Source organism: Salvelinus sp. IW2-2015, linkage group LG23 (genome assembly GCF_002910315.2).
Source record: "Salvelinus sp. IW2-2015 linkage group LG23, ASM291031v2, whole genome shotgun sequence".
Classification (NCBI taxonomy): Eukaryota; Metazoa; Chordata; class Actinopteri; order Salmoniformes; family Salmonidae; genus Salvelinus; species Salvelinus sp. IW2-2015.
In genome coordinates this window covers 5,152,840-5,178,204 of record NC_036863.1, presented here as the reverse complement: position 1 = coordinate 5,178,204, position 25,365 = coordinate 5,152,840, and the positions used below count along the sequence as shown (strand labels likewise).

Here is a 25,365-nt window from a genome sequence, read left to right as displayed (position 1 = left end):
CGCTACCATGACTGTGGGCTCTACTTATCCATGGCCGACGTGAGTAAGACATTTAAGCGCGTTAACCCTGCCGGCCCAGACGGCATCTCCAGCCACATCCCCAGARCATGCGCAGACCAGCTGGCTGGTGTGTTTACGAACATATTCAATCTCTCCCTATCCCAGTCTGCTGTCCCCACATGCTTCAAGATGACCATCATTGTTCCTGTACCCAAGAAAGCAAAGGTAACTGAACTAAATGACTATCGCCCCGTAGCACTCACTTCTGTCGTCATGAAGTGCTTTGAGAGACTAGTCAAGGATCATATCACCTCTACCTTATCTGATACCCTAGACCCACTTCAATTTACTTACTGCCCCAATAGATCCACAGACGATGCAATCGCCATTGCACTGCACACTGCCCTATCTCATTTGGACAAGAGGAATACCTATGTAAGAATGCTGTTCATTGACTATAGCTCAGCATTCAATACCATAGTACCCTCCAAAGTAGGAAACACCTCTACTTCGCTGATCCTCAACACTGGGGACCCACAAGGGTGCATGCTCAGCCCCATTCTGTACTCCCTGTTCACCCATKACTGCGTGACCATGGACGCCTCCAACTCAATCATCAAGTTTGCAGATGACACAAAAGTAGTAGGCTTGATTACCAACAACAACGAGACGGTCTACAGGGAGGAGGTGAGGGCTCTGAGAGTATGGTGCCAGGACAATAAGCTCTCACTCAACGTCAACAAAACATAGTAGATGATCATGRACTTCAGGAAACAGCAGAGGGAGCACACCCATATCCACATCGACGGGACCACAGTGGAGATGGAGGAAAGCTTCAAGTTTCTCGGCGTACACATCACTGACAAACAGACAGTGTGATGAAGAAGGTGCAACAGTGCCTTTTCAACCTCAGGAGGCTGAAGAAATTTGGCTTGGCACATAAAACCTTCAAACTGTTACAGATGCACAATTGAGAGCATCCTGTCGGGCTATATCACCGCCTGGTACGGCAACTGCACCGCCCGCAACCGCAGGGCTCTCCAGAGGGGGGTGCGGTCTGCCCAACGCATCACCGGGGGCAAACTACCTGCCCTCCAGGACACCTACAGATCAAATCAAATCAAATGTATTTATATAGCCCTTCTTACATCAGCTGATATATCAAAGTGCTGTACAGAAACCCAGCCAAAACCCCAAACAGCAAGCAATGCAGGTGTAGAAGCACGGTGGCTAGGAAAAACTCCCTAGAAAGGCCAAAACCTAGGAAGAAACCTAGAGAGGAACCAGGCTATGAGGGGTGGCCAGTCCTCTTCTGGCTGTGGCTGGTGGAGATTATACAGAACATGGCCAAGATGTTCAAATGTTCATAAATGACCAGCATGGTCAAATAATAATAAGCACAGTAGTGTCAGCACCCGATGTCACAGGAAGAACAACAACCACCCGAGCCACTGCCTGTTCACCCGGCTATCATCCAGAAGGCGAGGTCAGTACAGGTGCATCAAAGCTGGGACCGAGAGGCAGAAAAAACAGCTTCTATCTCAAGGCCATCAGACTGTTAAATAGCCATCACTAGCACATTAGAGGCTGCGCCTATATCCACAGACTTGAAATCACTGGACACTTTAATAAATGGAACACTAGTCACTATAATAATGTTTACATATTTTGCATTACTCATGTCAGGACCCGGTGCGAGAAACAGTCACTAAATAATTGGCAGAACCAGAAGATGAGGCAGACACAGCAGTACTAGAGATGGTGGTTTAATAAAATAAGATTATCTTCCAAATACAAAGAAAATCCACCAAGTGGTAAAAACAGCAAGGGAAAAAACAAAACTCAAAAGACCAATCCAAAAATACACGAGAACAAAACCAGAGAACCTCTGGAAAATCCAACAAGAGAAAAATGATCACAAAGGCTGGGGCTGGGTGCTAACATACAAACACTGCGCAAGGAACTGAGGAACACACAGGGTTTAAATACTAACAAGGGAATGACTTACAGGTGCAAACAATAATTAGGGCAAGAAAAAACAAAAGGTACAAAAAAGGTGCAAGGGGGACATCTAGTGAACAAACCTGAACAGTCCTGGCCAAAACCTGACAGAATCCCCCCCCTAGGAACGGCTCCTGACGTTCCTACCAGCCTCTCAGGGTGGAGGACCCTGAACTGACGAATGAGGTCAGGGTCCAGTATGTCCTTGGCAGGAACCCAGGAGCGCTCCTCGGGACCGTAGCCTTCCCAGTCCACCAGATACTGCCAGGACCGCTGCACCCGGCGGGAATCCGATATCCGATGGACGGTATAAGCCGACTGGCCTCCGATGATACGGGGCGGAGGGGGAGGTCTGCCTGCCGGGATAAGGGGAGAATAAACAACAGGTTTTAATAAAGAAATGTGAAACGTGGGATTAATTTTAAGGGATCTGGGTAAGTGCAGGCGAAAAGTAACGGGGTTCACTCTTCTGGCAACCTTAAAGGGACCGATGAATTTCTGGGACAGTTTGCGAGACTCCACCCGTAGCGGTAAATTCTTGGTTGAGAGCCATACTCTCTGGCCGAGGCGCAGGGTAGGCCCGGGACGGCGACGTCTGTTGGCTTGTTGTTGGTACCTCTGTGAGGAACGCAGAAGATTAAGACGGGCCTTCTTCCACGTAAGCCGACAGCGTCTGATGAACCTCGAGGCTGAAGGCACACTGACTTCTGCCTCCTGGTCCGGGAACAATGGAGGAGCATAGCCAAACTGACACTCGTGCGGGACATACCAGTGGAGGAGGAGCACAAGGTGTTGTGCGCGTACTCGGCCCAAACCATGAAGGACGACCATGTGGACGGGTTGTTGGAGACCATACTCTGAGGGTGGTTTCCAGCTCTTGATTCATCCTCTCGGTTTGGCCATTGGACTCCGGATGGTACCCTGAAGATAGACTGGCAGTGGCCCCTATGAGTTGGCAGAAGGCCTCCAAAACCTTGAGGCGAACTGGGGACCTCTGTCGGAAACCATATCTTGCGGAATGCCGAAGACTCGGAACAAATGGTTAATCACCAACTCAGCCGTTTCCTTGGCAGAAGGTAACTTAGTCAAGGGAACGAACCTGGCCGCCTTAGAAAACCTGTCGATGATGACTAGGATAGTTGTATTACCATGGGACGGAGGAAGGCCAGTAATAAAGTCCAATGAGATATGGGCCAGGGTCGGTGGGGAATAGATAGAGGGTGAAGGAGTCCTTGAGGGCGGAGGTGAGAAGATTTGCCCTGGCAGCACACGGAACAGGCCTTGACGAAAGTGGCAACGTCTTCTTTTATGGTGGGCCACCAGAACTTACGCTGGATGAAATCCAAGGTGCGACCTACGCCCGGGTGACAGGTGAGGCGAGAGGAGTGCCCCCACAGAAGGACTTGGGACCTTGCTGCCTTGGGAACAAACAACCGATTGGCAGGACCTCCTCCAGGGCCCGGTTCGATGGCTTGGGCTTGTTTCACGGGTATCCTCCACTTGCCACGAGATCGGAGCCACGATCTTAGAGGCCGGAAGGACAGTCATGTCAGTATCTTCTCGAATGGCAGGAGAGTAGATTCGTGACAAGGCGTCCGGTTTGAGATTCTTCGACCCGGGTCTATAGGTGAGGATAAACTGAAATCGGCTGAAGAAAAGAGACCATCGAGCTTGTCTGGAGTTCAACCGCTTCGCCTGCTGGATATACTCAGATTTTTGTGGTCCGTAAGCACTTGAAACGGTTGAGAAGCCCCCTCGAGCCAGTGTCTCCATTCCTTCAATGCCATCTTAACCGCTAGGAGTTCACGATCCCCCACATCGTAATTCCTCTCGGCCGGGGTAAGTCGGTGAGGAGAAGAAGGCGCAAGGATGAAGCTTCTTGTCTTCACCCTCTGAGACAGGACAGCTCAACCCCAACCTCTGATGCGTCTACTCCACCACAAAAGGTTCATCCGCCGTTGGTAGTGTCAGAATGGGAGCAGAGAGGATGCGCTGCTTGAGTCCTTGGAAGGCCGTCTCAGCTTCTCTTCCCCACAGAAACCTTGTGTTGCCACCTTGGTTACAGCTGAGAGAGGGGCTGCCACCGAGCTGAAGTTCTTGATGAACTTGCGGTAAAAGTTGGTGAAGCCAGGAAACGCTGAACTTCCTTAACGGACTTGGGGGTGGGCCAATCCGCTACCGCCCCTACCTTCTTGGGGTCCATCTGGACTCGACCGGGTTCCACTACAAATCCCAGGAATTGTACTCGGGAGGAATGGAATTCACATTCCGGCTTAACGTACAAATGGCTGTCAAGGAGGCGTTTGAGCACTTGTCTGACATGCTTAGTGTGTTCTTGAAGGGAGCTCGAAAAGATGAGGATGTCATCCAAGTAAACAAACACGAAGATGTTAAGCATATCCCTAAGCACATCGTTTATGAGCGCTTGGAACACAGCCGAGCGTTGGTCAGGCCGAAGGGCTCACCAAGATTCGTAGTGACCAGTAGGCGTGTTGAAAGCGGTCTTCCACTCGTCACCGGGTTTGATCCGGCACAAGATGTATGCGTTCCGCAGGTCAAAGCTTAGTGAAGACAACTGCTTCCTGGAGCAGCTCAAAGGCTGTGGCCATAAGGGGTAGCGGGTAGCAGTTACGGACGGTTATGGCATTAAGTCCCCGGTAGTCGATGCAAGGACGTAATCCCGTCTTTTTTTGGCCACAAGAAAAACCCTGCTCCCGCCGGCGAGGTGGATGACGCATGAGGGCCTGCTGCCAGAGCGTCCTTGATGTAGGTATCCATAGCAGCTCGTTCGGGAGGAGATAGGGAAAAGATCCGGCCCCTGGGGGGCAGGTGCCCGGAAACAGGTCGATGGGGCAAATCGTAAGGTCTATGGGTGGTAGTTTGGTGGCCCTCTGTTTGCTAAATACCGGTTTGAGGTATGGTAACGACTCGGAACTCGGGACAGGTCGATGGATTCTAGAGACTCGCGGAGGGGAACTCGGGGAACTTGGGAAGATACAAGTGGCTTGGCACGTAGGACCCACTGCTTGATAGTGCCCACAGACCAGTCGATGTGAGGGTTATGGCTGTGAAGCCAGGGGTATCCAAGGACGAGAGGGAACTCGGAAGCAGCGAGGTCAGATGAAAGTTCATCACTTCCTGGTGTTGGGAAACAGAAAGTCGCAAGGGGGTAGGTACACGAGTGACAAGTCCAGATCCGCAAAGGGCTTCCATCCAACGTAGTAACCCTTATGGGGTCACTTAGAGGTTCAGAGGGAACGCCATTCTCCTTCGCCCGACACCATCCATGAAGTTACCTGCGGCCCAGAGTCTACCAAGGCTTGAAGGGACAAGCTCGTGGTTGTCCCAGGAAAAGGTAACTGGAATGAGCAGGCGGAGTTTGGATGGATGGAGGAGTTATGTTCCCGTTTCAGTCCTCCCAGGCCTCACGGGAAGAGTGCGTTTTCCCCTGGAGCCCGGGACACGTCGGGAGAGGAAATGGCCCGGATTTGCCGCAAATAGACGCATGCTCCTCATCCCGGCGGTCTCTCTCAGGCTGGGAGATGACGTCCAACCTGCATGGGTTTCCGTTGAGTCAGCGCAGGATAAAGGTGGAGACTCGGAGCTGGGACCGATAGGAGCTAGGGTGAGAGATCTACGGGTGAGCTCTCTCTCTCTCAGACGCTGGTCTATGCGTGAAGCCAACTTGATCAGGGACTCGAGGTTGTCTGGTGGTTCCCGAGTGGCCAGTTCATCTTGGATGGTGTCGAAAGACCCTTCAAAAAGCACACTGAGCGCCTCGTCATTCCAGCCACTCACGCTGCCACCGTGTGGAACTGGATGCATTAGTCCATCACGCTGCGCCGACCTTGGCGGAGAGCAGGAGCGTTTGGCTGAGTCAGGACCGCTGGTGGACCTTGAAACACTCGCTTGAATTCTCAGCAAAGGTAGAGTAGTGACACAGCAGGGACTTTGGGCATCCACACAGCAGTAGCCCAGCTAGGGCTTTTTCCGACAGCAGGGTGATGATATATGCTATCTTGACCGGTCGTGGGAAACGACGAGGGTTGCAGCTCGAAGGAGAGAGAACATTGGTGAAAAACCCCTTACAAACACTCGGATCACCTGAAACCGTTGGGAGCGGCAGACGAGGTTCAGCCAGGGGGTTAACTGCCACGGGCACTTGAATCTGATGAACTGGAGCAGAAGCGGTTGCAGGAGAAAGTTGATCAGAAATCTGCTTTATGGAAGTCATCATCTCCGACAGAAGTTGAGAAATGTCCAGCCAGTAAGGCCTCTTGCTGAACCAGAGCAGCTTCGTGACGTTGGACAGTCCCCTCGTGGTGGGACAGCATGGGAAAAAAGTCTGGGACTGGCTGCCTCTGGGTTCATATTAATGGCTCAGTGTTTCTGTCAGGACCCGGGGCGAGAAAACAGTCACTAAAAAATTGGCAGGAACCCAGAAGATGAGGCGACACAGCATACTAGAGATGGTGGTTTAATAAAAAATAGATATCTTCCAAAATACAAAGAAAATCCACAAAGTGGTTAAAAACAGCAAGGGAAAAAACAACCTCAAAAGACCAATCCAAAAATACACGAGAACAAAACCAGAGAACCTCTGAAAATCCACAAGAAAAATGATCACAAAGGCTGGGCTGGGTGCTAACATTACAAACACTGAGCAAGAAACTGAGGAACACACAGGGTGTTTAAATACTAACAAGGAATGACTTACAGGTGCAAACAATAATTAGGCGCAAGAAAAAACAAAAGGTACAAAAAAGGTGCAAGGGGGACATCTAGTGAACAAAACCTGAACAGTCCTGGCCAAAACCTGACACTCATCTCATTTGTATATACTGTATTCTATTCTATTCTACTGTATCTTAGTCTATGCTGCTCTGACATTGCTCGTCCATATATTTATATATTCTTAATTCCATTCCTTTACTTAGATTGGTGTGTATTGTGTGTATTGTTGTGAAATTGTTTGATATTACTGCACTGTTGGAGCGAGAAACACAAGCATTTATGTCATACCTGCAATAACACCTGCTAAACATGTGTATGTGACCAATAACATTTAATTTGATTTTATTTGTCGTTTGCATCCAGAGGCTATCACTACAGAATTTGATTGACAGCCTACAGTATGCCTGACAAAGGCTGCCTGAAGGGTCCCACTACCTGTTGTCCTTTCCAAGATATCTGTCGGGGAAATACTCAACAGAAAGAATACTTGTTCTGGTTCTAACTCTGTGGCATCAGCGTTCTCTTGCATTATCAGGGTTATGACTATCTCTGAATGTATGAAGAGAGGGCTTCTTTGCCTGCCTAGGAGAGCACTACATTTTTTATTATCTAGGCTTTATTTGAAATAAACCCAGCAGGCCGCTGTATGGCAGCATTGCTTGAACACGCTCATATATTGTGTCCTTTGGGATTGGGATGTATTTTGGTTAGGTTGTATTATTCTAGTACAATGGCAGGCGAGGGGGACCGTTAGAGCTGACATCAAGAAGGACCCAGGGTATAAGGAGCTGAGGAAAAGCTAAACAGAAGGTGCAAGAGGAGTAGGAAGAGAATGTGAATGTATTACAGAGTGGGTATAAAACCGCCTCCGGCACACATCTCCAGTGAGTAGTTCACAGTTAGTTTTGACGTTGCCGTTAGTTAAAGATTTTCAGTGAGTTTAGTGTGCGGCGCACGGCAAAAAGAGATGCAGGGAGGGTTTCCTAAAGGACTAATGAAACAGTGGGGGTGTTAAGGTTACTGTCTGGTTAATAAAGCAACAAGGGCATTTGTTGGTCTTTACCACAACATTGGGGGGTGGGGGTGTATTTGATAAATGCCAACCATTTCTGCTGATGTGTGCTTCTCCGTGTAATCTGAGGGTCAGCCCTTACTGGTCTCAGCAGGCTGCTGTAGAAAATGGGAATCCCCCATCCTCAATGCCTAAGCAGTGCAGTCACAGCCCATAAAGAAAGGGATGAGCTGTAACTACTATACATTCTTTATGCATCAGAAAACATTGGGTTTACCAGTTCATGGGGACACATGAGCTTCATAAGGCACAGGACAAGCTGTAATTGTTTGACTCACTCTGTGTCATTGTACTGCTCCCATTCAATAAAGTAGTTTCCCCGAACCTCTACATTCACTTCCACTGTCCTATTGCCTGCTTGCATAACAAATTCTTGAAAATAAAAATAATGTAGATTATGAATAAATAATTCAATAAAACAATGTTTCTTTTTTAAATAAGTCATGAGCATGCTCCATTTCTGAGAAGGGGGTGGCCTCCATTTTGCCTGTGGGGCCTGTGCCAGTTCGGCTAAAGCAGGAACATCCCAGAATCATTCCGGAAACACCACAGGGTCACCCTTCGCCTCTCTCTCGCAACCCTACATTACTCTTCCACCTTAATAAGAACCTCGCTCTCCCCCTATGGGGGTAATGTCCTGGAAACGGCATGCATGTGCCAGATTGTCAGAGGAGCCCCAATGTCAGAGCATCTAACTGACCTATAAATGGATGCAATTTACCAGCCAGGCCCTTAGTCAGCCCCATGGTCCCTGCACTGCACAGCGAGGGGCTCTAGCTCAGCCTGGGTCATGACAGAAAACCTGCTAGACTGATGTAACACGGCATTTTCTGGAAAATGACATGAGAGCTCCTACTCAGAAACTGGCCAAGGATAACCTTGTCACAGAAGCACTTTTTTTTGTCTACTCTGCAACCTTTGTATCTGTACTTAGCTATAATGATGAGTACATGGGAGAGAGAAGCTTAATATAGGGGCCAGTTGGTGCATAAGACATCACCTGTAGAGAAGACGACATTCTTAGAGATGAGTTTGTGGTCCACGATGGAGAACTGAGGAAGTTCTATTCTCTCCACCCCCGTCACAGCGTTATGACCTCCTCGCCAGTAGAACTCTATGTCATCAGTGGTGTACCCATCTGAGGATGAGAGAGGAGGCAGGGCATTTGATGGAGAACACAAGGGCACACAGCCAGTCAGAAATATAATGAACGTGTATGTGTCTCCAAGGATTATTAAGTTCAACATATACAATTGTGGGCACATAATCATCATATAAGGCACACAAAGAATGTGTTGATTAAATCAGAAGCATTGTAAATACTGTAGCGTCAACCTAACATGTCTGCCACTTGGATCCGAGTAGATTTCAATAGAGAAGATTTAAACAAAACAACCACAATATGAAGTCAACTTTTGACCACAATGAGAATATCATTTTTTTTWAACTGAGCATAAATACTCATATAAAACAATGTTATTTTCTCTGCCTTAGTGCTTACTCAACTAAAACTAGTACAGAAATTAGCAGCCAGCTAGTGGACTCACGGATATAAACTATTGAGTAACATCTTATAGAATCCCAATWATTTTTTTTCTCTCCATCAGACCATGAAACTGGTCCTTGCATAATCCACTTCCTGCCTGCCTAGGCCAATGCAGTGGTCAATTCGGCTGACTCTAGGGAACTGTGTGCACGCATTATAACAGAGACAAGAGACAGAAATGGAGGGTTCTGCAACACTCCAAATCGCAGGTTCATGAATGAGAAATGAATAAGGTGTTTTTCTCTTGTCTCTCTCCTAATCAAACATTAAAAACACTTCCTCCTCATAATGATTGGTAATCAAAATGTGCGTGTGTGTTTATGAATTTGTGTGTGTGTATTTGTGTGACTGTGTGTCTGCGTGCCTGCATATGTGTGTATGTTTGTGTGCGTGCATGTGTGTGTATCTATTCACATGAATATGTATGTGTGAGAGCGCGGTGCGTGTGGTGTGCGCGTGCGGGTGCGGGTGGACCTCAGGGCTGAGTAATATTTGACAGGACTATTCAGGAACTCTCCCACTGGCTCATTGATTAGTCCCACGCAGGCCTTCCCTTTCTCTTCCTCTATCCTCTCACCCTCTCCTCTCCCCCTCTCCACCCCCGCCTCTCTTCTCCCCCTCTCCTCTCCCCCTCTCCTCTCCTCTCCCCCTCTCCTCTTTTCTCCCCTCTCTCCTCTCCTCTCCTCCCTTTCCTCTCTTTCCTCCTCTCCTTGCTCTCCTCTCCTCCTCTCCTACCTCTCCTCTCCTACCTATCCTCTCCTACCTCTCCTCTCCCCTCTCTCCTCCCTCTCCTCCCTCTCCTCCCCTCCCTCTCCTCCCTCTCCCCTCCTCCCTCTCCTCCCCCACCTCTCCTCCCTCATCTCTCCTCCCTCTCCTCCCTCACCTCCTCTACCTCTCCTCCCTCTCCTCTCTTACCTCTCCTCCCTCAACTCTCCTACCTCTCCTTCCTCAACTCTCCTACCTCTCCTCTCCTACCTATCCTCCTCTCCCCCTCTCCTCTCCTCCCTCTCCTACCTCTCCTCTCCTACCTATCCTCTCCTACCTATCCTCTCCTCTGCTCCCTCTCCTCATGACATTGCCCTGTTGGGTGAGGTTTATGACACCCCCATAAATACCTTTCCCTCTTTACTCTCCACTCTACAGAATGGACTCTTGGAAAGCCCTTTGTTAACATAGAGAGAGTATGGTAACATCAAAAGGTTGGGGAATGGATCAATATTTCCCTTTCTCAACCAGTTGAAAGTGTCCGTTGGTACTTAAAGAATATGATACCAGATCAGTTGGCGTCTGAGACATGATTACTGATGATAGGATAACATAAATTGTATCTTGGAAAGTCTACACATTCTAGTTATCAGATTCACATGGAATTGTTATGCAATTTAAATGTTTAAATATGAAACTATTTGTGAAAAGATTGTAATCTTAGCCTCCTAAATAAGATAAGTGTTTCATAGTAAAACGTAGACCCACTCAGTGGCCACGCCCAAGTGAACAGACAGTGGTTGAGAACTATGAAACACGCCCTTCTCTCCCCCAGTACAAAAGCCCTTTGACAGAAGTCAAACTTAGTTCCCGATGACGTAAGGACTGGTGTCCATACGTTTAAAAGGGCTAATTTCAACTACAACCAAACRAAATTAACATTTAGTTCCAGAAATGTTAGGACTGCTGTCCTAAAGTTTAAAAGGGTGAATTTCAACATGGAGGTGACGATCACCACACTGGAATRGTGAACTTCGACTAGACCAGCCAGAATACAGCACGAGCTGATTATGTCAACTTAGTATGAACTTTGAACTATTATTCACTAAAGAGGTGATACATCCKAGACGTCGACTTATCAGCTGCAGCTGTAAACGTACGTGGCCTAGGAAAGGACAGACAATCTCAGAAGAGCGACAGGGTGCTACAATATTACGACCAGAAAGATTCTTCAAAGGACAATGGCGATCTCTGCTGGGTAAACCAGTCTTCCATCTTCGACCCATCTATCGAAGCACAGTTCAGAGTAAATATATATATCTTGCATTTTCCTTTTCTGAATGGCAGTTATTAGAATGCATAAGATTCTGTATTTACAGTAGCATAGCTTCTCAAGGTCTGATAGACCCAATCCCTTTGTCCCTCAGTCTTCCCGCTCTTTCATTCAAACCCAACCCCCTTCCTTTGTGTAACCAGCTGTCATATCGGGTTAGCCTACTAGGGGCTTTTCATGACATGATTAGTAATCGATGTGTGATCTATCCTGTGTACATATATGTTATTCTGTGTGATTAATTAGGTATTTAGTGAATAAATAATTAAGCCAATTTGTGTATTGCTGATTCAATTTATTATCAAGGGTTCGTGTAGATAACCAAGTACTTACGACAATCAGAATGAGACCGATCGAGGTGGCGATTAATAATTGACTACTATTGATATAAAAGATCTTCAGATCTTTAAGAGAGTGGAATCGGGAGATAACCGCTCTATTAATGGTTTAATTGTTACATGGTTTATTTCAATCACGAAATCAATTAAACGTTAGGTAATGGATTTGATAAAATAGCATGTCATATAATTGAATCATAGTCAGACACGACATCATGATGGTACAGTATGTGTTTCATTGAAGTTATTTCGAAGAGGCTGTTAAGAGCTATTTGTTTTTTTGTGATATATCGTTAAGTTACGTAATACAGCATATACAAGTCAATATGCAGTTCGCAATTCTGAAATCAAAGTTCATTTACAATAACCAATGCGTTATTATCATAGAGCCTACACGATAAACATCCTTCCAACCCCTGCTATAGAGATGGCGATATCAGGTCGCTGCTTGGTTGGTTGGGCTTCTCTGATCCACTTAACTCCATTGAGCCCGACTTTGCAAATTATATTTTGCCTCCATTTACCGTCATAGCTTTTTCATCACTGCATTTGGCTTGATTGGATCCCCATGCAGAATCAGTGATGCACAAGAACTGGAAGGAAGGAGGGAGAGAGAGAGGAGAGATAGAGAAGAGGACTGAGGAGAAAACGCCCTGCCTTTGTACATAGGCTGGGTCTCCCTTGTCCCTGGTTGACTTTAATTTGAACTCTTAAGGCAGGGGTGGGCAACTCCAGTCCTCGAGGGCCTGATTGGTGTCACACTTTTTCTCCATCCCTAGCAAACACAGCTGATTAATCAAATTGCATTCTAAACTGAAGATCATCATTAGGTGATTATTGGAGTCAGGTGTGTTAGCTGGAGCAAAACTGTGACACCAATCAGGCCATCGAGGACTGGAGTTGCCCACCCCTGTCTTAAAGGATAGATGGCTATGCTAAGCTAACACAAAGTATCTTCCCATAGACTCACGGGTTTGGGAGCTTTGTCAGTAAAAATACATCAAATTTATCTTGATAACATTGTTAGAGATAGCATAATAGGCCCATCTGACTAGAGGCATTTTATAAACCTTATAAAATAAATTCAGAATTTATATGTTTTATTGTTCTAAGGGAKACCTTTGAAAGAGTGTGGTGGGAGACTTCACTCATCATAATATACTGTAACTTGACTTCAAACAACATTTGGGCTGAAACCAGACATTCAAATATGTCTCTGACTGGATTAGAATTGAACAACACAATCTCACACTAAATATGTACAGAAAGTATTTCAACAGACATTGTGCGTTTTTGTGTGAATTAACTCATGTGAAAATACACACAGGTACTCATACGCACCAACAGATATAGTAACATTCCTGCTTACAAGCAAAAATTWAAGCAGGAAGCACCAGTGACTCGTTCTATAAAAAAGTCGTCAGATGAAGCAGATGCTAAACTACAGGACTGTTTTGCTATCACAGACTGGAACATGTTCCGGGATTCTACCGATGGCATTGAGGAGTACACCACATCAKTCACTGGCTTTATCAATAAGTGCATCGAGGACGTCGTCCCCACAGTGACTGTACGTACATACCCCAACCAGAAGCCATGGATTACAGGCAACATTCGCACTGAGCTAAAGGGTAGAGCTGCCGCTTTCAAGGTGCGGGACTCTAACCCGGAAGCTTACAAGAAATCCTGCTATGCCCTGCGACGAACAATCAAACAGGCAAAGCRTCAATACTGGGCTAAGATTGAATCATACTACACCGGCTCCGACACTCGTCTTATGTGGCAGGGCTTGCAAACTATTACAGACTACAAAGGGAAGCACAGCTGCGTGCTGCCCAGTGACACGAGCCTACCAGACGAGCTAAATCATTTCGATGCTCGCCTTGAGGCAAGCAACACTGAGGCATGCATGAGAGCATCAGCTGTTCCGGACGACTGTGTGATCACGCTCTCCGTAGCCGATGTGAGTAAGACCTTTAAACAGGTCAACATACACAAGGCTGCGGGAACAGACGGATTACCAGGACGTGTGCTCCGGGCATGTGCTGACCAACTGGCAGGTGTCTTCACTGACATTTTCAACATGTCCCCGATTGAGTCTGTAATACCAACATGTTTCAAGCAGACCACCATAGTCCCCGTGCCCAAGARCACAAAGGCAACACGTCCGTAGCCATGAAGTGCTTTGAAAGGTTGGTAATGGCTCACATCAACACCATTATCCCAGAAACTCTAGACCCACTCCAATTTGCATACCGCCCAAACAGATCCACAGATGATGCAAACTCTATTGCACTCCACACTGCCCTTTCCCACCTGGACAAAAGGAACACTTATGTGAGAATGCTATTCATTGACTACAGCTCAGCGTTCAACACCATAGTACCCTCAAAGCTCATCACTAAGCTAAGGATCCTGGGACTAAACACCTCCTTCTGCAATTGGATCCTGGACTTGCTGACAGGCCACCCCCAGATGGTGAGGGTASGTAGCAACACATCTGCCACGCTGATCCTCATCACTGGAGCTCCCCAGGGGTGCGTGCTCAGTCCCCTCCTGTACACCCTGTTCACCCACGACTGCATGGCCAGGCACAAYACCAWCATTAAGTTTGCAGACAACATAACAGTAGGCCTGATCACCGACAATGACGAGACAGCCTATAGGGAGGAGGTCAGAGACCTGGCCGGGGGGAGATGATTGTGGACTACAGGAAAAGGAGGAACGAGCACGCCCCCATTCTCATCAACGGGGCTGTAGTGGAGCAGGTTGAGAGCTTCAAGTTCCTTTGTGTCCACATCAACAACAAACTAGAATGGTCCAAACACACCACGAGAGCCGTGAAGTGGGCACGACAAAGCCTATTCCCCCTCAGGAAACTAAAAAGATTTGGCATGGGTCCTGAGATCCTCAAAAAGGTTCTACAGCTGCAACATTGAGAGCATCCTGACTGGTTGCATCACTGCCTGGTGCGGCAATTGCTCGGTCTCTGACCGCAAGGCACTACAGAGGGTAGTGCGTACGGCCCAGTACATCACCGGGGCTAAGCTGCCTGCCATCCAGGACCTCTACACCAGGCGGTGTCAGAGGAAGGCTCCAGCCACCCCAGTCATAGAGTGTTCTCTCTACTACCGCATGGCAAGCGGTACCAAAGTGCCAAGTCTAGGACAAAAAGGCCTCTCAACAGTTTTTACCCCCAAGCCATAAGACTCCTGAACAGGTAATCAAATGGCTACCCGGACTATTTGCATTGTGTGTGTCCCCCAACGCCTCTTTTTACGCTGCTGCTACTCTCTGTTTATCATATATGCATAGTCACTTTAACTATACATTCATGTACATACTACCTCAATTGGGCCGACAACCCAGTGCTCCCGCACATTGGCTAACCGGGCTATCTGCATTGTGTCCCACCCATCACCTGCCAACCCCTCTTTTACGCTACTGCTACTCTCTGTTCATCATATATGCATAGTCACTTTAACCATATTTACATGTACATASTACCTCAATCAGCCTGACTAACCGGTGTCTGTATGTAGCCTCGCTGCTTTTAAAGCCTCGCTACTGTATATAGCCTGTCTTTTTACTGTTGTTTTATTTCTTTACCTACCTATTGTTCACCTAATACCTTTTTTGCACTATTGGTTAGAGCCTGTAAGTAAGCATTTCACTGTAAGGTCCACACCTGTTGTATTCGACAAATAAACTTTGATTTGATTTGAACAATAATCGACAAGACCATGGTGAAGTCGGAAGTTTACATACACTTAGGTTGGAGTCATTAAAACTCGTTTTTCAATCACTCCACAAACTTCTTGTTAACAAACTATAGTTTTGGCAAGTCGGTTTGGACATCTACTTTGTGCATGACATGAGTAATTTTTACAACAATTGTTTAGAGACAGATTATTTCACAATTCCAGTGGGTCAGAAGTTTACATACACTAAGTTGACTGTGCCTTTATACAACTTGGAAAATTCAAAAAAAAGATGTCATGGCTTTAGAAGCTGCTGATAGGCTAATTGACATCATTTGAGTCAATTGGAGGTGTACCTGTGGATGTATTTCAAGGCCTACCTTCAAACTCAGTGCCTCTTCAAAAGAATACAGCCAAGACCTCAGAAAGAAACTGTAGACCTCCACAGATCTGGTTCATCCTTTCGAGCAATTTCCAAATGCCTGAAGGTACCACGTTCATTTGCACAAACAATAGTACGCAAGTATAAACACCATGGGACCACGCAGCAGTCATACCGCTCAGGAAGGACACGTGTTCTGTCTCCTAGAGATGAACGTACTTTGGTGCGAAAAGTGCAAATCAATCTTGTGAAGATGCTGGAGAAAACAGGTACAAAAGTATCTATATCCACAGTAAAACGAGTCCTATATCGACATGAGCTGAAAGGCCGCTCAGCAAGGAAGAAACCACTGCTCCAAAACCGCCATAAAAAAAGCCAGACTACGTTTTGCAATGCACATGGGGGCAAAGATCGTACCTTTTGGAGAAATGTCCTCTGGTCTGATGAAACAAAAAAATAACTGTTTGGCCATAATGACCATCGTTATGTTTGGATRAAAAAGGGGCAGGCTTGCAAGCCGGAGAACACCATCCCAACCGTGAAGCATGGTGGTTGCAGCATCATATTGTGGTGGTGCTTTGCTGCAGGAGGGACTGGTGCACTTCACAAAATAGATGGCATCATGAGGGAGGAAACTTATGTGGATATATTGAAGCAACATCTCAAGACATCAGTCAGGAAGTTAACGCTTGGTCTCAAATGGGTCTTCCAAATGGACATTGACCCCAAGCATACTTCCAACGTTGTGTCAAAATGGCTTAAGGACAACAAAGTCAAGGTATTGGAGTGGCCCTGAACCCAAGCTCTGACCTCAATCCTATAGAAAAAGAAAATACGTGGACAGAACTGAAAATGCATGTGTGAGCAAGGAGGCCAACAAACCTGACTCAGTTACACCAGCTCTGTCAGGAGGAATGGGCCAATATTCACCCAACTTATTGGAGGAAGCTTGTGGAAGGCTACCTGAAACGTTTGACCCAAGTTAAACCATTTAAAGGCAATGCTACCAAATACTAATTCAGTGTACGTAAACTTCTGACCCACTGGGAATGTGATGAAAGAAATAAAAGCTGAAATAAATCATTCTCTCTACTATTATTCTGACATTTCACATTCTTAAAATAAAGTGGTGATCCTAACTGACCTAAAACAGAGATTTTTTACTAGGATTAAATGTCAGGAATTGTGATAAACTGAGTTTAAATGTATTTGGCTAAGGTGTATGTAAACCTCCGACTATATATACAAACACAATCAGTGGGAATAGGGGCCAGGTGTGCGCAATGAACGTTCCAGAGGGATCCGTGACACTGTGTTTTTTGTGTGTGTGTGGTATCAATGAAGATATTTGATTGGGGAATGGAACACCTTTTCATGGTGGGAAATGAATTCATCAATAAATGTGGGGAAACAGAAGACCTGTAGAAAAAAAATCTGTTTGGTTTAAATTCCCCTGGTGCAACTGCATGGTATTTGCCACTATAATGAGTCTGGACTATGACCAATTAATCCATATCAATGCAGTTAAACAGGATTAATTTAAAATAATKAATTATGTTGGCTTACACTTATGGCACTACCAAGGCCGTTTCATGATGATTATTAAGGTYGTGTCAATCATGCTATATACTTAGGCTATTGTAACAAGGCATATGCCAGCATTATAGGCCTACTGATTCTGCCCGAGGCCTACTAGGTTTTCATGACCACGTCCGTTAGAGCTCACTTTGCCACGTATGAGCCCTGGTTAGAGTCCCTGTTGCAGCTTTCACTTTCTTCTGCTACATTGGTGGCAGCGTTGGGACCACCTCCAGCTCACGTCTAGTTATGATATCTAGTGGTTGAAAGCATTCTGTTTTCCAACATAGTGTTGGGTGTAAGTACATTGATTTATCTAGTGAACAATGGGTAAGCAATAATGGGCGTGACGGATAGAAGTAGTCCCTACAAGCCTTACATCCAAGTTCCCGGAAGCTGAATGGAAAGTGGTATGCCCTGACCAGTTATTCAGAAGAAAATACTCTGTGACTGTCTAATTTACATAAGTTAACTTACCAGTGTGGACCCAAAACAAACACATTCTACACATTTACAAACGACCTGTTTAAAGTGTTATTACAACCATGGTGTTCTGTTGTTGCGGAAGCTTATACATCTAATAACCTGACAATGATCCACATCATATGGGTAGACAAATAATGGAAGTGTGTTATGCAGCAAAACACAACTATCCTTTTTTAGCATGCAAACCAGTAATATGAATCACTGTTGATCTGTTCTGATCTAATGAGATGGATGGAGTATTTTCTACGGCCTAGAATTGAGGCCTTTCACACTCATGAAGGACAAAGCTAGGCACCTCTTGTTTCTCATTGGCGAAGACTGAACTCAAGTTAGGGATTGTATGTCAGACTCTCTTAAACCACTTTGCCCAACATGTTATACCCCAGAGGTTGTAAATAAACCCCTTTTAAGGTGATATAACTTGTATCGTTATTACAGGGCTGTAAAACACATGGTTTCAGACCGAACATTTCTCACCATTTATTTACGGAGAGCAATTTCCATTTTTATAACAGGTAGAGTCCATTTATTTACAATAGTGTGTTGATTAATTATGGCTTTCTTCAGTGGAAATACAGAATATGTATAAAAATGCCAAATATACCAAAAGCTAAATCAAGCAGAGATTTATGACTATTTAACCATGTTAATCACTACTGAAACATGCAAACTACAAACATTTAACCAGTTAAAGATAATGAATACATAACACATATTTTATTAAAAATAATTGAGTGTGTGTATATGTGTGTAAGTGTTTGTGTATTATGGTGTGTATTATAATTTCCCATCATAAAGATGCATCACCATTCCCCAATCAAATACCTTCATCAATACCAACAAAACAAATCTGGCAACCCTCATCAAATTTGTCATTGCCTTTTATTAAATGCATTATGAAGAAAATGTTGTAATGTAGGCTCCATGAAATATGAAATGCGTTATGAAGAAAATCGTGTAGGCCTATTGTTGCCTACATGAAAAATGGGCCTTTCTGAATACAAGTGCACCAGTATCCCAAAGTAGTAAGTGAAAACAAGCATAGAAAACAGTATTGGCATTAATAAAATCCCCAAAAATGTAAGGCTACTATAATATTATAATTATTTCGGTGACAACCTGGTGGATTAACAATATTGGGTTGTTAACACGTTTGTTTTTTTATATGAATAAATGTGGGACACAAAAAAGGCAGTGTAGAACACCATGTCCATCATGCATTGTTCTAATATATATTTTTTTTAATTCCGAAGTTTGCCTCCTCAAAAAGTATGTTCCTATGAATTAAGTCGCACCAAAATTTTTGTCGTTTCCTACTAATTAAGCCACACCAAAAATGAGCAAAAACACACTAAATCTGCTGAAATACTTTTTGTACATATTTGCACGAATTGAGTGTTAGATTGTGTTGAATTTTAGCAAATTGACAAGTGAATCCTGGAGGTTTGCTCTCTTAGGGACAAATACTAACTTGAGAGGTGCGCTTCACTTGGAAACTGTGTAAATAATGTAATCCTATCGAGTTACGCAGATGGATTTCCAGTTAGGGTTCATGGGAAAACTGTGGCTTCTAACAAATTAAAACTTGATTTATGCTAGGAGTTACACACATCCCTTGGTTCATACATGAATACACCATCATCAAACTTAAATGAAGAGTAAACCAAAAGCAGAGGCCAAGCCTAATTGAAGTCTGTAAAGTATACATTGAGTCAGAGAGAGTCTCAGAAATGCCATCAAAGGGCTACACCGGGRAACGTAAGAGCCAAGTTTCAGACTTAACAATGCATGGGAAGGTCTGCTGCTCTTTTCAAATTTAACTGGAGTGAGCACAGGAAATTCAGAGTCAGAGTCTCAAACAACTGATGCTTTTTCCCCTGCATGTGCTTGAGAGGCTCCTCTAAAATAATAACTAAAATGAATGTTTGATACCCACGGTTCAAAGTTACTTTAATCTTATTCCTGGTGTCCAATTAAAAGTGTCTCTAAAGTCCGACAGCGCGCAGCGAGCTGTCTTCAGTTCAGCTGGTTGGCAAACCTGCAGGAGCTGTGATGGGAAGATCTAAGGCACAGAATAAACTCCAGTGTACAAACTGTTCAGACCCCAGAGGACATTTGTGGTTTCTAAAATAGGATCTGATAGCAGTGACGCTCCGTACGTTGTGCACTACTGGTGCAGAAAATGTAACTATTACTTGGTGGAATTTTGAGCTTAGATGAGAGTTTCATTGTGACAACACTGACAACAGCGAAACATCACCATAATAATGAGGCATCTCTTCAACTCTTGCCATCTTAGAAAGAAAAACATTAAGTACGTACATTTGGGGTGGCAGGTAGCCTAGTGGTTAAAGCGTTGTCGAATCTCCAAGGTAAAAATCTGTCGTTCTGCCCCTGAACAAGGCAGTTAACCCACTGTTCCCAGGCCGTCATAGTAAATAAGAATTTGTTCTTAACTGACTTGCCTAGTAAAATAAACAGAAATAAGGCTGGATTGTGGGTCTACTAGTGGCTTAATTGTCCTCCAAAATGGTGCAATTATCTCACTTTTTCTTTAAAAATATATTATTAAAACGCCTCTTTTTTTTCTCTGACCACCCACAGTCTGGGTCTACACTATCCGGAATAATAAGGAATATACTGAATGTTGCTTTGATACGTCCTCTCACTGTCAATTGCGTTTATTTTCACTAAACTTAACATGTGTAAATATTTGTATGAACATAACAAGATTCAACAACTGAGACATAAACTGAACAAGTTCCACAGACATGTGACTAAAAGAAATTGAATAATGTGTCCCTAAACAAAGGGGGGGTCAAAATCAAAAGTAACAGTCAGTATCTGGTGTGGCCACCAGTTGCATTAAGTAATGCAGTGCATCTCTTCCTCATGGACTGCACCAGATTTGCCAGTTCTTGCTGTGAGATGTTACCCCACTCTTTCACCAAGGCATCTGCAAATTCCCTCAGCCTCCGATCCAACAGGTCCCAGACGTGCTCAATGGGATTGAGATCGGGCTCTTCTCTGGCCATGGCAGAACACTGATATTCCTGTCTTGCAGGAAATCACGCACAGAACAAGCGGTATGGATGGTGGCATTGTCATGCTGGAGGTTGATGTCAGGATGAGCTTGCAGGAAGGGTACCACATGAGGGAGGAGGATGTCTTCCCTGTAACGCACAGCGTTGAGATTGCCTGCATTGACAACAAGCTCAGTCCGATGATGCTGTGACACACCACTCCAAACCATGACTGACCCTCCACCTCCAAATCGATCCCGCTCCAGAGTACAGGCCTCGGTGTAACGCTCATTCCTTCAACGATAAACGTGAATCCGATCATCACCCCTGGTGAGAAAAAACTGTGACTCATCAGTGAAGAGCACTTTTTGCCAGTCCTGTCTGGTCCAGCAACGGTGGGTTTGTGCCCATAGGTGATGTTGTTGCCGGTGATGTCTGGTGAGGACCTGCCTTCTTATGGCTGCAATCCCGGCAACGGGATCGATATGACAACAGCCGGTGAAAGTGCAGGGCGCCAAATTCAAAAAACAGAAATCTCATAATTAAAATTCCTCAGACATACATGTGTCTTATACCATTTTAAAGGTAATCTTGTTGTTAATCCCACCAAAGTGTCCGATTTCAAATATGTTTTTCAGCGAAAGCCCTACAAACGATTATATTAGGTCACACCAAACCACAATAAGCACAGCCATTTTTCCAACGAAAGATAGCAGTCACAAAAAGCTGAAATATTGCTAAAATGAATCACTAACCTTTGATGATCTTCATCAGATGATACTCATGGGACTTCATGTTACACAATACATGCATGTTTTGTTTGATAAAGTTCATATTTATATAAAAAAATCTGAGTTTACATTGGCGCGTTACATTCACTAGTTCCAAAAACATCCATTGATAGTGCATAGCCACATCGTTTCAACATAAATACTCATCATAAATGTAGATGATAATACAAGTTATACACATGGAATTATAGATATACCTCTCCTTAATGCAACCGCTGTGTCAGATTTCAAAAAAACGTTATGTAAAAAGCAAACCATGCAATAATCTGAGACGGAGCTCAGAACAAGAGTCAAGTTAGCCGCCATGTTGGAGTCAACAGAAACCAGAAATTACATGATAAATATTCCCTTACCTTTGATGATCTTCATCACAATGCACTCCCAGGAATCCCAGGTCCACAATAAATGCTTGATTTGTTTGATAATGTCCGTTATTTATGTCCAATTAACTACTTTGGTTAGCGCGTTTGGTAAACAATTCCAAAGTCACAAAGCGTGTTCACTAAACGTGACGAAATGTCCAAAAGTTCCGTAACAGTCAGTAGAAACATGTCAAACGATGTATTGAATCAATCTTTAGAATGTTGTTAACATACATCTTGAATAACGTTCCAACCGGAGAATTACATTGACTTCAGTTGAGCGATGGAACGGAGCTGCCTCTCACGTGAACGCGCGTGGTCAAAGCGTGGTCACCTCATGGCAGTGGTTACTCATTCCTGTCTCCTTCGGCCCCCCTTCATAGTAGAGTCATCAGACAAAGTTCTATTGACTGTTGATATCTAGTGGAAGCCGTAGGAAGTGAAAACTCATCCATATCTCGCTGTAATTTCAATGGGAGCTTGGTTGAAACTTGACCAGCCTCAGAAAAAATCCAAACAGGAAGTGGAAGTTCTCAGGTTTTTGCCTGCCATATGAGTTCTGTTATACTCACAGACATAATTCAAACAGTTTTAGAAACTTCAGAGTCTTTTCTATCCAATAACAATATGCATATATTAGCAACTATGACTGAGGAGCAGGACGTTTACTCTGGGCACCTCTGTGCACCTTTCATCCAAGCTACTCAATACTGCCCCTGCAGCCATAAGAAGTTAAAACAGGCCTACAAGCCCTCAGTTCAGCCTCTCTCAGCCTATTGCGGACAGTCTGAGCACTGATGGAGGGATTGTGCGTTCCTGGTGTAACTCGGGCCGTTGTTGTTGCCATCCTGTACCTGTGCCGCAGGTGTGATGTTCGGATGTACCGATGCTGTGCAGGTCTTGTTACACGTGGTCTGCCGCTGCAAAGACGATCAGCTGTCCGTCCTGTCTCCCTGTAGCGCTGTCTTAGGCATCTCACAGTACGGACATTGCAATTTATTGCCCGGGCACATCTGCTGTCCTCATGCCTCCTTGCAGCATGCTTACGGCACATTCACGCAGATGAGCAGGGACCCTGGACATCTTTCTTTTGGTGGTATTCAGAGTCAGTAGAAAGGACTCTTTAGTGTCCTAAGTTTTCATAACTGTGACCTTAATTGCCTACCATCTATAAGCTGTTAGTGTCTTAACGACCGTTCCACAGGTGCATGTTCATTAATTGTTTATGGTTCATTGAACAAGCATGGGAAACAGTGTTTAAACCCTTACGAATTATCTTTGAAAGACAGAGTCCTGAAAAAGGCACGTTTATTTTTTTGCTGAGTGTTTTACAGTAGGTGTGAATTAAGTATACTCTATACATCTGGCAGCACAATTTATACAGTGGACTAGTCCATACAGTATGCTTTACTAATGAAGTACTGTGTGCGTGTGAAATTCATGAGCATGTACTATACTATGTAACTACTATAACATTTTGAGTTTGACATTGTTGAATAACGCAGTCCAAGGTTTTCACTTCCTAGATATAGGTTATGTGGCCTATTGTACTACAGCCCAGATTTTCAAACATTATAGAGAAGCTGGGAAGAAACAACACAACAAATGTAGCTTGACAGGAGGTGTTTTGTAGCACCCAGCACTGTGCAGTGACATTGGTCAGTTGTTCTTCAATATAAAGTAACCACACACGGCCACTCCGCTAGACATACTGTGTTGTTGTGTTGACATGTAAAAACAGCAGTTAGACAACAAAAGTCACTTAACACATGATTCCATGAAAAAGGCATTTCCCTTTAAATGACACATTAGTGTCCCTGCCCAGCAATGAGCCACATAGAGGAAAGGCAGACTATCCAAAATAACTGCTTCCACTGTCCACCTTGAGGGCACAAGTCTCATCTCATCACACTCCTATTCCCAGGAGGGAACAAGTCCGCTCCAAAGATGTATTTCATTACAACCAAATTAGTATGAAGACAGAGGGGCTTATAACTGGAACAAGAATAAATAACTGCATCATACTAATTGTATAGTGCATATTAAGTGCTCACACTAATGATTAAAGTCATTTACACAGAAGTGTTGAATAGTTATTATTGCTTGTAGGCTTATACTCTATCTAGGGGCCTCCTTTTATCCAGCCAAACTTTCTGGGGCTTTATCCGCTCTTCCCTCCTTCCTTCTGAACCTGACAAGGCTTTCATCTGACACTTTGTCATATTGTCAGAAGACGTCTGAACTAGCAACACATCAGCTCTGACAGGGATAAAGAAAAATACACATCTACATGGAGGTGAAAGACTATATTCCAAAGACATGCATGCCTAAAACAGACAGATAAGACAATAACGTTATTATCCCCATGGGGACATGTTGTTTGCGTCTCTGTGTACAATAAATACAACCAGTGCGATTCTTACAGTAGGTGATTCAATGGTACACTACTAAACACATTATACACGTCAGAACATTGTCAACTACATTGTCAAGTGTAGGCCAGCCCACTGGACCTGCTAGTGATTGTCATTCAGCAGCCTTATTGCCACTAGGATAAAGTACTGTTTCACCTCATATAAAAATTTAAAATACACACTTAACCAGCCCCCCCTCCCTCGAGCTCTGACTCTACTGATAACTATGTTATTGAGGAAAAATGCACTTTCTATACCTGTGATATGTGGTTGTCCCACCTTGCTATCTTAAGATGAATGATGTGGTTGTCCCACCTAGCTACCTTAAGATGAATGATGTGGTTGTCCCACCTAGCTACCTTAAGATGAATGATGGGGTTGTCCCACCTAGCTACCTTAAGATGAATGATGTGGTTGTCCCACCTAGCTACCTTAAGATGAATGATGTGGTTGTCCCACCTAGCTACCTTAAGATGAATGATGTGGTTGTCCACACTAGCTACCTTAAGATGAATGTGTGGTTGTCCCACCTAGCTACCTTAAGATGAATGATGTGGTTGTCCCACCTAGCTACCTTAAGATGAATGATGTGGTGTCCCACCTAGCTACCTAAGATGAATGATGTGGTTGTCCCACCTAGCTACCTTAAGATGAATGATGTGTTGTCTCACCTAGCTACCTGAAGATAAGATTGGTTGTCCCTCAACCTACCTTAAGATGAATGATGTGGTTGTCCTCCACCTACCTTAAGATGAATGATGTGTTGTCCTCCAACCTACCTTAAGATGAATGATGTGGTTGTCCACCTAGCTACCTTAAGATGAATGATGTGGTTGTCCCACCTAGCTACCTTAAGATGAATGATGTGGTTGTCCCACCTAGCTACCTTAAGATGAATG

The 25,365-nt window shown here is 44.6% G+C and overlaps 1 protein-coding gene across 1 annotated transcript in view; it reads right to left on the bottom strand.

The window, feature by feature from the left end:
• Positions 1 to 25,365, bottom strand: part of LOC111951204 (gamma-aminobutyric acid receptor subunit beta-2) — a 102,511-nt gene that overhangs the window by 15,035 nt on the left and 62,111 nt on the right. Inside the window, exon 6 of the mRNA XM_023969271.2 lies at positions 8,808 to 8,945. Coding sequence (XP_023825039.1) covers positions 8,808 to 8,945 — 138 coding nt within the window. The remainder of the gene's footprint in view (positions 1 to 8,807; positions 8,946 to 25,365) is intronic.